A 13,208-nucleotide genomic window follows, 5' to 3' on the forward strand; every position below is an offset into this window, starting at 1 on the left:
GATTGCCCCACAAGAGTAAACATCTTCTCCAAGTCTACTTTGTCAGTCCATCACCCTTATCACCTTGCACAGCTCAATTAGATCTCCTCTCATTCCTCAACTCTAGATAGGCCTAAACTGCACAATCTCTCTTTGTAAGTCAAACCCCTCATCTCTGCAGTCAATCTCATGAACCTCCTCTGAACTGTCCAGCTCTGAGATCAAAAAGGATGAGGTATTGGGGTTCTTGGGAAGCATTAAGGTAGACAAGTCCCCAGGGCCTGATGGGATATACCCCAGAATACTGAGAAAGGCAAGGGAGGAAATTGCTGGGGCCTTGAGAGAAATCTTTGTATCCTCACTGGCTACAGGGGAGGTCCCAGAGGATTGGAGAATAGCCAATGTTGTTCCTTTGTTTAAGAAGGGTAGCAAGAATAATCTGGGTAATTACAGGCCAGTGAGCCTTACATCAGTGGTAGGAAAATTATTGGAGAGGATTCTTCGAGATATGATTTACTCCCACTTGGAAATAAGTGGACCTTGCCCCTCATAATTGTAGTTGTAAACTTCTATGAGGTCTCCCCTCAACGTCCGTTGTTACAGTGAGAACAAACCAAGTTTCTCCAACCTCTCCTCATAGCAAATGCCCTCCATATCAGGCAACATCCTGGTAAATCTTTTCTGTACCATCTCCAAAGCCTCCACATCCTTCTGATAGTGTGGTGACCAGAATTGAACACTATATTCCAAGTGCGGCCTAACTAAGGTTCTATAAAGCTGCAACATGACTTGCCAATTTTTAAACTCAATGCCCTGGCTGATGAAGGCAAGCATGCTGTATGCCTTCTTGACTACCTTCTCCACCTGCATTGCCATTTCCAGTGACCTGTGTACCTGTACACCCAGATCCCTCTGCCTATCAATACTCTTAAGGGTTTTGCCATTAACTGTATATTTCCTATCTGTATTAGACCTTCTAAAATGCATTACCTCACATTTATCCAGATTAAACTCCATCTGCCATCTCTTCACCCAAGTCTCCAATCGATCTATATCCTGCTGTATCCTCTTGACGGTCCTCATCGCTATCCGCAAATCCATTAACCTTTGTGTCGTCCGCAAACTTACTAATCAAACCAGTTACATTTTCCTCCAAATCATTTATATAAATTACAAACAGCAAAGGTCCCATCACTGATCCCTGAGGAACGCCACTTGTCACAACCCTCCATTCAGAAACGCACTCTTCCACTGCTACCCTCTTTCTTCTATGACCGAGCCAGTTCCGTATCCATCTTGCCAGCTCACCTCTGATCCCATGCAACTTCACTTTCTGCACCAGTCTGCCATGAAGGACCTTGTCGAAGGCCTTACTAAAGTCCATGTAGACAACATCCACTGCCCTATCCTCATCAACCATCTTCGTCACTTCCTTGAAAAACTCGATCAAGTTAGTGAGGCACGACTTCCCCTTCACAAAACCATGTTGCCTCTCGCTAATACGTCCACTTATTTCTAAATGGGGGGAGTCCAGAGCCAGGGATCACAGTCTGAGGATTTGGGGTAGACCATTTAGGACGGAGGTGAGGAGACATTTCTCCACCCAAAGAGTGGTGAGCCTGTGGAATTCATTACCACAGGAAGTAGTTGATGCCCAAATATGGAATGTATTCAAGAGGCAGCTAGATATAGCACTTGGGGCAAATGGGATCAAAGGTTATGGGGAGAAAGCAGGATTAGGCTTTTGAGTTGGATGATCAGCCATAATCGTAATGAATGGCGGAGCAGGCTTGAAGGGCCAAATGGCCTCCTCCTGCTCCTATCTTCTATGTTTCTGTGATTTTAGAAAATACTTGCTTAATAGGATTGTGCAATGTCTTGACTCCAATTGCTTTTCCTTCTTGCTCTGGGACCTCCAGAATATGTTAATTGATGAGGAGATCCCATTAAAAGAAAAACCTGCAAATGCTTACTCAAAGAAGTGATCACAAGTAGCAGCGAGGGAATTACCAGTTAGTCTATTTTAATGGCGAATTTGAGGGAAGAATATCAACCAGGACATCACATTGTATGAAAACAAAGTCATTAAATTAATTTATTTGGCCTCTGGCCCACTCACCCTCCTTCAGGCACTGCAGGATCTGGACCGCTGTTCTGAAATGGAGTCCGAAGAATCTCTCAAGAATTTATCCAACAAGCTTGATGCATCAGAGGAATTTTGTGAAGTGAAGGATGAAGAAGATGAAAGCATCGAGGAAGAGGAGGACAAGTGGGGTAAATTGCCTTCGAAAGATGATTGGAACTTATGATTTGTAAGGCGAGGCTTTTATATTTAAACTATCCATTATGTAACATTCTTTTGTATAATTAGTTTTGCATGGTGCATTTCTGTCCCACAACTGTCCCCAAATCTTTGGCCCCTCATCCTAGAATCAGTCCAATTAAGTCATTTCTATTATTTGTATTTAGATAATAAATGTGCACTGTTCTGTAATCAAAATATTCAGGGCATGTTGCTGCTATATACCTGTGTGTTTTGTTATTTTTGATCTAGATGCTTCAATACCTGAACCAAATGCAAAACAGATCAAGTGCCTGAAGACTTATTTTGGACATTCTAATTTTAAACCGTAGGTTTCATTTTTACAAAGCATTTGGGTCACTTGATGTGAATTAATAGTTGAAGCCACATATAAATTACACACTTCAGCCTTTCAGTTTTCTCCTCTGTAAATGCCACCCAGCATTTTTTCTCCATTACCAACCGTTTCTGTAAAGCCTTCTCGTTTTCTACTGCACCCTCGCTTCCAGCAGAAGTTGTCATAAAGATTGAGAGTGATACCCACCATTCAGCTGCCTTCGCTGCTTCCTTTCCTGTTGCCCTGGTTCTGAACACGTGTATTCCTTCAGTTTCTCTCCTGCTATCACAAACTTATTTTACTTTCAAGTCCTACCTCCCCCTCTCCCTTGACCCCATTCCCACTAAATTACTGACCACACTACTTATCTTCTCGGTCTCCATGTTGGTTGACAATGAGATTGGTTTCCACTTCTCAGATACTATTCCTGTCCTTTGTAAATCTGTCATCACACACTTCTCCTCTGAGAAATCATCCTTGTAAATTGTCATTCTATCTTCAACCTACCTTTCCAGTATTTGAACACCTAGTCGCCACTCAGATAGGTGCTCACCTTTCCTGGAACTCCATGTCTGAATCATTCCAATTGGGTTTCCATCCTTGCCACAGCGCTGAAACACTCGTAACCAAATAACATCCACTGTGATCATGGTGGATTATCCTTCCTCTGTTTTCTCCACTTCTCTGTGAGCTTTGAATGGTTGACATTGAGAATGCATTGCTGCATTGTCTAGCTTACTGGGACTGCCCTCGCTTTCAGTCTTACCTCTCTGATCATTACCAGAACATCTCCAGCAAGAGCTTATCTCCTGCCCCTGAAGTGTTACTTCTGGAGACCACTCAGGATCTATTTGGCCTCTTTGTTCCTCAACTTCATCTTGCCCCCTTCACTGCATCACCTACAGATATGGGGTCAGCTTGCAAATATACATTAATAGCACATAGCTATACCTCTCCACTACCACCCTTCGACTTTACCAATGCTATTGTGTTGTCAGACTGCTTGTTTGATATCCAGTCTTCAATGAACTGCATTCTTCGGTTGTTCCTTAGGAGGACTGAAGTCGTTATTTTCAATCCCTACCATAAACTACAACCCTTATCATTGATCTTGACTCTGTTCCCCATATCCTCTTCATCACAAAGACTGCCTCTATTTACTTCAGTAGCACTTGCCACTGTTCCACCACTGACCCTCTGCTGAAATAGCCTGTCACTCCCATGTTCTCCTGGCTGCCTCCTCCAATGTATGTATGTTCCAGCTCTCACAGCGCTGTGCTGCCCTATCATTTGCTGCTCACTCATCAATCTTGGCCTTGCTACTCTACATTGGCTACTAGTCCTTAAACTCTTCAAAATTAAAATTCTCATCCTTATGTTATAATCTCTTAATGCTTTGACCTTTCTAATACTATATCCTTTTCCAGCCCTACATCTCCTCACAAGCACACAACATTTGCCTTTGTGTGCCAGTGTGCTTTGAGCTACCTTGGCGTTAGACTCTGAAATTCATTCTAAGCTTCTCCACATCTTCACTTTCCTCGTCTTTAAGATTTTCCTTAAAACCTATTACTTTGACTGAGCTTTTGATTATCCTGATGTTTCTTCCTTTGGCTTAATGTCCATGTTCTTTTGATTAATGTACAGGGCAATTCACAGAGACATAAAAATGTTAGATAAATGCAACTTGTTGTCGTACTTGAAAGGATGAAACCTGTTAGTGGATCGACCATAAGGTTCTAAATTACATTTTTTAAAAGCCAGCTGAACTGACTGTTCTGTTCTTGAATTATAGGGTCCAGTGGAAGGTTATCTATTCTGTACTTCAGGAGAGAAGAGATAATCTTGTTGTTATGGCAACTGGTAAGTTTTGGAAACATGTAGTAAGCAGGATTTTGATTATTATTCTGAATATGGGCTTCACTGGCAAGACCAATGGTTGCTTCCCTTGACAAGGTGGTGAGTGGCCTTCTTGAGTCCCAATAGTCCGTGTGGGGAAGCTGCTCCCAAATTGCTCATCTGCACAGAGTTCAGGATTTTGACCCAGTCATAAGAAAGGATCATTGATGTCTGATCGGATGTGACTAAGATGTAAACTTGGAGGTCATGGTGCACCTGTGCACCTGCTTCTGTCGCCCTTCCAGGATCTGAGTTAAAGAGGTGCTGCAGAAGCCTTGGTGACTTGTGCAGTGCAGCCTGTAAATAGTACACAGTGCAGCCATGGTATTCCAGTGGTAGAGGGAGTGGATGCTTAAGCCAATGAATGGGGTGCCAGTCAAGCAGACTGCTTTATCCTGGATGGTGTCAACCTTTTGAGTGTTCTTACAGCTGAATCCATGCAGAAAGTAGTCTGATCTCTGCCTTATAACTGGTGGGGAGGCTTGCAGGAGTCAAAAGGTGGACCACTTACTGCACATTACCCAGTCTATGACCTGCTCGGTACCGAGTGGAAGAGAGGCAGTTTAAATACAACCTGCAAGTTTCAAACCTTTGATATACAAAGAATGAAGCCACTACCACAGACAGGAGTTGTATTTCGCTGCAGGAATGGTTTTCCAACTGACATCTTTTGAGTGATTTGATTTGGTTTATTGTCACATAGAATCCTACAGTGCAGAAGGAGGCCATTTGGCCCATTGAGTCTGCACTGATCACAATCCCACCCAGGCTCTATCCCCATAACCCCACGTATTTACCCTAGCTAGTTCCCCTGACACTAAGGGGCAATTTATCATGGCCAATCCACCTAACCTGCACAACTTTGGACCGTGGGAGGAAACCTGAGCACCCGGAGGAAACCCACGCAGACATAGGGAGAACGTGCAAACTCCACACAGACCCGAATGACCCAAGCCAGGAATCGAACCTGGGCCCCTGGCGCTGTGAGGCAGCAGTGCTAACCACTGTGCCACCGTGCTTCCCATGATACGGGGGCGAGAATCTTTTAATGATGTTGTCTGGTGGCGGCAGGCAGGGAGCTTTGGTAGTTCCGAATAGAATAGAATTAAACCTCTTTTTGAATTGCTTTCTTCCTCTACCTCTCCTTACATGACTTGCAATGCTAAGACTAAAGTGACGATTTACTTCTTTCAATTTTAACAGCCCTAAAAATGGTATGAACCACTGAGCAATATTTGAGCTTGTCATGCAGTGAGTGAAGACTGTGGATTCCTACAGTTCGTTGTTAGTCAGTAATTAATGCTGGAAAGGGCATTTGTGTAGACATTGAGCAAGAAAAGGATCAAGTTCATCTGCGATTTTACCCAACATAATTAACAACTAAAGGGGAAAAAAGAACTCATTACAATGTTCGGTACAGATCACTTACAACTTTTCTTACATGGTGCAGTCTGAGAAACAAACTCCTTTTTTTTTTACTTAACAGGTTATGGTAAGAGTTTATGCTACCAGTTCCCAGCTATTTATACAGGAGGGGTTACCGTAGTGATTTCTCCTCTCATCTCTTTGATGGAAGACCAAGTTTTACAACTGACGTAAGTTTATTTAACTATATTCCCTCCTTTATTCTTTTTCCTTTCTCCTCTACTGAAGGATTTCTTGCGGAGTAAAATTCCATAACTTCAGTTGTCATCTGCCTCATTCTTCTGAGACAACAAATATTAGTAGATTCCTTGACTAAATGGAAAATCACTACCAAGCCTGTTCCTGCTTTCACCCACCTAGGTGCACTTCTAAAAAGGTCACTGATTATGCTCAGTTTTACCCCCCGCCCCCGCCAAAGTAAAATTTTAAAAGCTTATTTATTAGTCACAAGTAAGGCTTACATTAACACTGCAATGAAGTTACTGTGAAATTCCTCATGTTGCTGACAGTAGTGCCTCAGTTTGGATCAGCTATCATTACAAAATGAGGCTCAAACAAAGGAGATTACAACATATAAAAGCAATGGACGAGAAAAGACCAGTCGGCCCATCAATCCTGCTCCATATGGCCGCCTTCTGCACTGTAGGGATTCTATGATAGTCTTTACCTTTTGTGATGAAAACCAAGAATTATTTTAACGCATTTAGTGGCCATCTCAAATTGTGAAACTGCCTTTAACGTCCTCTGGATCTGCATCCCTAGTAAGAAGTCTCACAACACCAGGTTAAAGTCCAACAGGTTTATTTGGTAGCAAATACCATAAGCTTTCGGAGCACTGCTCCTTCGTCAGATGGAGTGGAAATCGATTTCCACTCCATCTGACGAAGGAGCAGTGCTCCAAAAGCTTATGGTATTTGCTACCAAATAAACCTGTTGGACTTTAACCTGGTGTTGTGAGGCTTCTTACTGTGTTCACCCCAGTCCAACGCCGGCATCTCCACATCACCACTGCATCCCTAAGCCAAGCTCCTCTTTTATGCCACTGAGCTGACTTCCATTCAAAGTATAATTACAATGGTGAGCCAAAGGGAGAGAGACGCAGGAAAGGTTAGAATCAGGGGAGTGGAAAGTGCAAGAGTTTGTGGAGAGTGGGAGACTGGCAAAGAGGCAATGAGAATAATTGAGCCTCGAGGTAACCGAAACCCAGAGAAACGTTTCAGTCGCAGAGGGACCGAGGTAGTGTGGGAAGGAGGGAATGACAAAGAATAAAATATTATCAGTGACGGATGGAATTTGGGCTTTGAACCTCCAGAACAAGATTCCAAAGTTTCACACCCACTTGGTTCATTGACTGAGTAGATGGGGAAGGATGCGTAGTCAACAGCAAGGGAGCAGTTGGAGGGCCGAAAAGCAATGACTTCAGTTCATGTAGCTTCATTGTTGAGGAGGAAATTGAGAATGGGCCATGACTTGATGTCAGATAAGCAGATTGCCAGCATGGATATTGTCATGGGTCCTAGAGAGGTGCAGAGATACGTGTCAGCATATCGATGGAAGCGGATCATGTCCCCAAAGAATAGTGTGTTAATGGATAAGAGGAGGGAGTTGCAGCTAGATCAATTTTTTGGGGTTCTGTAAAGGGGGAAGGTGGGGGACTGAATAGAGAAATCACATCTAGGATAATGTGAGCTGTTATTCCTTTTCAAAGATCTGATATCAACTTAAGCAGTATTCAAGATAGCTGCCTTTTCAGCACTGATGTATAAAGGTTAGCTCTCCAAAAACATGTAATTGAAAGGAATGCAGTAGACTATCAAACTCTCTGGGGAATATGATAACTTCGATGCTATGCTGTTCCAAGTGATTACCACAAATTCTCACTTCATCATTCACCCTAGCAAGACAATGCAGCTTCTTTCTAATTTAAACAGATATCAATAAATCCCAAATGCATCTTTATTATTGATATAATAATGTTTGCTTTCTTTCTGTTCATTCTTTGTACTTTGTATGTTTTCAAGAAATGGTTAAATATGGCACTTGAGGTGAAGGGGATCAAAGGATATGGAGGGAATGCGGGAACAGATTACTGAGTCGGATGATCAGCCATGATCATAATGAATGGCGGAGAAGGCTCAAAGGGCTGAATGGCCTCCTCCAGCTCCTATTTTCTATTTTTCCATGTACTGCAGGGCAGATTTAGCAATAGTGGGAGCTGCGAAATGCTCCAAAACGATAGAAGTGTCTTGTTCTTTCAGGACTCCTGCTGCTTCTGTCCCAACTTGCATTAAGTCCCCTCCACTCATTACCTCTTTGCTCATTACCTATGTTGGCACCTTGTCTGGCAGTGCCTTGATTTTGATAATCTTATTGTTTTCAAATCCCTTAATGGCCTCACCCCCTCACTATCTCTAACCCTCTTCGCTCCTCGAAGATATCTGTGCTCCTCCAATTCCGGCATCCCTGATTTTCATTGCTCCACCATTGACGGCTGTGCCGTCAGCTACACATTCCTGTGAAGAGTCTTGGGATGCTTTGCTACTTAACAATGCTATATAAATGCCTGTTAACGATACTGTACCTGCACAATGTCCACATGAGTGCAAAATAGCTTTGTGTACCCAAAATGACCTCCTGACTAGAAATGTCACCAGTTCAGATTGTGTATGTAGATGCTGTAGCCATCAGTTTTGCTCTAACACACCAAGAAAAGCAGCTTGTTTTACATTGTGCTTTTAAACTTGTAAATAGATGTTTCACAGAGGCACAAGGAAAAATGGAGTTGATTTTAATTCCGGGAGCATTTACTGTCTCGTTTGATGAGCCATGTCAAGTTGTTTAGGTACAGGCTTGCCATCAGAGGCAACACTGTAGTATGACAGAGACATTAACTCCACCAGTTGTCAGCATTTGTCATCTACAGTCATTGCTTCCACTCGATGATTGTAGCCCATTAAATAAACTGCATTAATGCAACAAAATGGCTCACTATCCCCGTATCTGATGTTCTTTTGTAGCATGTCCAATGTAGCAGCTTGCTTCCTTGGTTCCTCGCAGTCGAAAAATCTTTCCCATGAACTGACAAAGTAAGTATGCTGCCAGTGAATTTTAATGTGCTTCTTGTGAAATTAAACTGAAGAGAGGAAAAAAAAAACAGGAGCTAGTTCTTCTTTTCATCGTTGGAAGATACGTGGAGATTAGAACAAAGGTTTAAGACATCTCCTGAAATTCTTCAGCAATTTAATTTTGGAAAAATTAAATTCTGTGCAAGAACTCTGCATTGATGAGAAATTGAAATCCGAGTCCAGTTTAATCTTTGAGTAAATTGGCCATCTAACTTTTGAAGATAATAAAATGTTCAAAAAATTACTCCTATGATTGTGTAAATTTGTGATGTGAATGTGGCATCTGAGTGAATAACAGCAGCAAGAAAGGAATGATAAACCGACGCAGTATGCAAATCTTAGGGCTTTTTAAATGCTTGTTTTCCCTTTAAAATAAAGACTTGCCTGTGTGATACTTGTTGCTTTAAAATTTGTTCTGCATCAGTTTCTTTTGATTGGACTGGAGACGAATCAAATGACCCGGCTCCTTTCTGAACGAAAAGGCGTGAGGAGTTGCCACACTTGTTCTAATGAGCCACACGTTTTGAATTTACTACATGGAAGAGCATTCAGTCAATTCATACAAAGTTGTTGATACATGCTTGCTATCCATAAAAACTGGCCACCTCCCTGGAGTGGGTAAATAAAACTGTTTGCAGCTGTGATTTGAAGTGCCTCTGGCTTGTATGATGTGTGCATTCCTTGGTTGTTATCTTTATTATTTACAAGTTAGATCACTGTTCCAAAACTCCCAAGATGAATGTGAACCGAGCTTTTGTACAAATGTTTGCAAGAAAGGCGATCCTGTTTCCTTATGTCCCACAGCACAGCATTTGTCCCATCATGTGTTTGCTGGCTCCTTGGAAGAACTGAGCAACTAGTCCTGGTCCTGCGGCGCTATCTCCATAGTCCTTTAGAAAGTTACGACTGGAATTTTCCTTCCAGTCATTGTATCCTGGATCATAACTCCCTGCAAAAGCAAAATTCTCCTCCTCTCTCTATCCCCCAAATGTAGGGAGGCGACGGCCTGGTCATATTATCACTGGACTATTAATCCAGAAACTCAGCTAATGTTCAAGGGACATGGATTCGAATCCCACCAAGGCAGGTGGTGGAATTTGAATTCAGTAAAAAATATCTGGAATTAAGAATCTACTGATGACCATGAAACCATTGTCGATTGTCGGAAAAACCCATCTGGTTCACTAATGTCCTTTAGGGAAGGAAATCTGCCGTCCTTACCTGATCTGGCCTACATGTGACTCCAGAGCCACAGCAATGTGGTTGACTCTCAACTGCTCTCGGGCAACCAGGGATGGGCAATAAATGCTGGCTAACCATGGCGCCCATGTCCCATGAATGAATAAAAAAAATAAAATGTGAGGACATTCTAGATGCTTTTATTTAAATGTTATGTTAATGTTGCAGTGAAACAATGAAAAAAGAGCCAAGCTAGAATGTATGATAAAGGAAGCTCCACTCACTGATAACACTATAAAAATTCTGCGATCAAATGTAGCACATCAAAGAACAAAGAAAATTAGGCAGAGGCACTTCGGCCCTCCAAGCCTGCACCGATCATGTTGCCCGACTTAACTAAAACCCCCTACCCTTCCAGGGACCATATCCCTCTATTCCCATCCTATTCATGTACTTGTCAAGATGCCCCCTTAAAAGTCACTACCGTATCTGCTTCCACTACCTCCCCTGGCAACAAGTTCCAGGCACCCACTACTCTCTGTGTAAAACATCTGCCTCGTACATCTCCTTTAAACCTTGGCCCTCGCACCTTAAACCTGTGCCCCCTAGTAATTGACTCTTCCACCCTGGGAAAAAGCTTCTGACTATCCAGTCTGTCCATGCCTCTCATAATCTTGTAGACTTCTATCAGGTCTACCCTCAACCTCCATCGTTCCAGTGAGAACAAACCAAGTTTATCCAATCTCTCCTCATAGCTAATGCCCTCCATACCAGGCAACATCTTGATAAATGTTTTCTGTACCCTCTCTAAAGCCTCTACATCCTTCTGGGAGAGTGGCGACCAGAATTGAACACTATATTCCAAGTGCGGCCTAACTAAGGTTCTATAAAGCTGCAACATGACTTGCCAATTTTTAAACTCAATACCCCGGCCGACGAAGGCAAGCATGCCGTATGCCTTCTTGACTACCTTCTCCACCTGCATTGTCACTTTCAGTGACCTGTGTACCTGTACACCCAGATCCCTTTGCCTGTCAATACTCTTAAAGGTTCTGCCATTTACTGTTTACATCAGAATGTAGGATAAGGTGGGAGAGCACTTAGTCACGATGAAAATTGCTTCAGTTTGTAACCAAATAACATAATACCGTAGAATTACAGAAAACGTTATAGATTCATTAAAGCATACTTTGTGAATAGTAATTGTATTTGGGCTTTATGTTGCGAGGAAAGATTGTTGTAAAATGACTTCCAAGTTCTGTTTTAATCTATAGGGGTCATTTCAAAGTTATTTACATGACTCCTGAATTCTGTTCGGGATCTATTTCGTTGCTCAAGAAACTTGATGACAGTGTGGGTAGGTGCAACTTAATTTCTTTTGAGAGTTTTCAATGTGCACAACTAAAACAGAAAAGAAATCTTCATTTTAAGAGATCTGATGGTTTCATTGCATGTACTGCAGACACTTTAATCAAATCCCTTCAAGGTGTGCTGTGACTCGGCTTCAGATGTTATTACTGACCTGTCGTCATGAATGACTGATGCCTCCCTCCACGTAGACTATGGGGTTAAAGCTAAAATTTTAATTTCGGGCATCTATCTTGGCAATTTTTTCACTTTGTTATTGCAAATGGGATAAAGGTTGGAAAATCAACATTATTGAGTTCGGGGACTATTCTGGATGCGCTAAGCTCATGTATTTTTGAGGGGCCTTTCATAAACAGTCCTTTTAGAAGTAGCTTAGAACAAAATGGCAAAGGATAGGAAAATCTGTTCCATCTTCTTCCATCAGGAAAGATCATAGAATCATGGAGTCCTACAGTGCAGAAGAACACAATTCGGCCCATCGAATCTGCACCGACCACAACCCCACCCACGCCCTATCCCCGTTACCCATGCATTTATCCTAGCTAGCCCCCCTCACACTAAGTGGCAATTTAGCATGGCCAATCCACCTAGCCTGCACATCTTTGGACTGTGGGAGGAAACCAGAGCACCCAGAGGAAACCCACGCAGACACGGGGAGAATGTGCAAACTCCACACAGACAGTGACCCAAGCCGGGAATTGAGCCCGGGTCCCTGGAGCTGTGAGGCAGCAGTGCTAACCACTGTGCCACCCCAAATATACAAAAGATGTACAAAAGTCTGAGGTCATCTACCAACCGATTCAAGAACAGCTTCTTCCCTACTGCCATCAGACTTTTGAATGGACCTACCTCGCATTAAGTTGATCTTTCTCTGCACCCTAGCTATGATTGCAACACTACATTCTGCACACTCTCGTTTCCTTTTCTATGTACGGTATGCTTTGTCTGTATAGCTCGCAAGAAACAATACTTTTCACTGCATACTAATACATGTGACAATAAATCAAATCAAATCAAAATGGAGAATGATTGGACCAGTTTGCCCCGACATAATGTGGTTCCCATTTGAAAGTTGTTCTTCAGATTCTTATTTTTAATGTGCTTTGATAGTATATTATTATTATTTACAGTTAAACAAAAAAGCATACGGCAGTTTGGGAAGTAGAGAGTTGGCTGTATTGTAGGAGTCTATCTGTAGTACAGGCTGAGCGATGGGGAATTCAAAACATGCATCATGAAATGCCACAATAACAATTGTGTAATTGTAAGTTTATATTGGAACTTTCCATGAATGGTGACCAAAGAATTAATGGAACATGCATGACAAAAAACATGGCAACTGAAATTGCATGCAGATGTATGATTTTTAGTGTATTAGAGGTAGCCATATACCACCCAACCATAGCGAATGGGGACAAAAAACGATATGCTGCACCCAAGTGAAGGTGCTGTGATGAGATCATGAGATTGTGTGCACTGGTTTTTTGAGACAGATATCCCATTAGTGACTCTCTTGAATTTTTCCTCCATCGTCCTGCAAAATGCTCCTTTTCAAAGTATGTATCCATGAATGGGTGCCAGCTTATGATGACTC

General features: G+C 42.3%; 1 protein-coding gene across 6 annotated transcripts in view; it reads left to right on the forward strand.

The window, feature by feature from the left end:
- wrn (WRN RecQ like helicase) overlaps positions 1-13,208 on the forward strand; it is a 120,909-nt gene that overhangs the window by 40,450 nt on the left and 67,251 nt on the right. For 4 of the 6 annotated variants that reach the window (XM_078209606.1, XM_078209577.1, XM_078209588.1 and 1 more), the window contains exons 11-16: positions 2,109-2,253; positions 2,534-2,609; positions 4,414-4,481; positions 6,004-6,112; positions 8,960-9,028; positions 11,521-11,603. In XM_078209606.1, coding sequence (XP_078065732.1) covers positions 2,109-2,253; positions 2,534-2,609; positions 4,414-4,481; positions 6,004-6,112; positions 8,960-9,028; positions 11,521-11,603 — 550 coding nt within the window. The remainder of the gene's footprint in view (positions 1-2,108; positions 2,254-2,533; positions 2,610-4,413; positions 4,482-6,003; positions 6,113-8,959; positions 9,029-11,520; positions 11,604-13,208) is intronic. The other 2 variants (XM_078209596.1, XM_078209567.1) reach the window with 1 other exon arrangement.

The sequence above is a fragment of the Mustelus asterias genome, chromosome 1 (assembly GCF_964213995.1).
Source record: "Mustelus asterias chromosome 1, sMusAst1.hap1.1, whole genome shotgun sequence".
NCBI classification, from domain to species: Eukaryota; Metazoa; Chordata; class Chondrichthyes; order Carcharhiniformes; family Triakidae; genus Mustelus; species Mustelus asterias.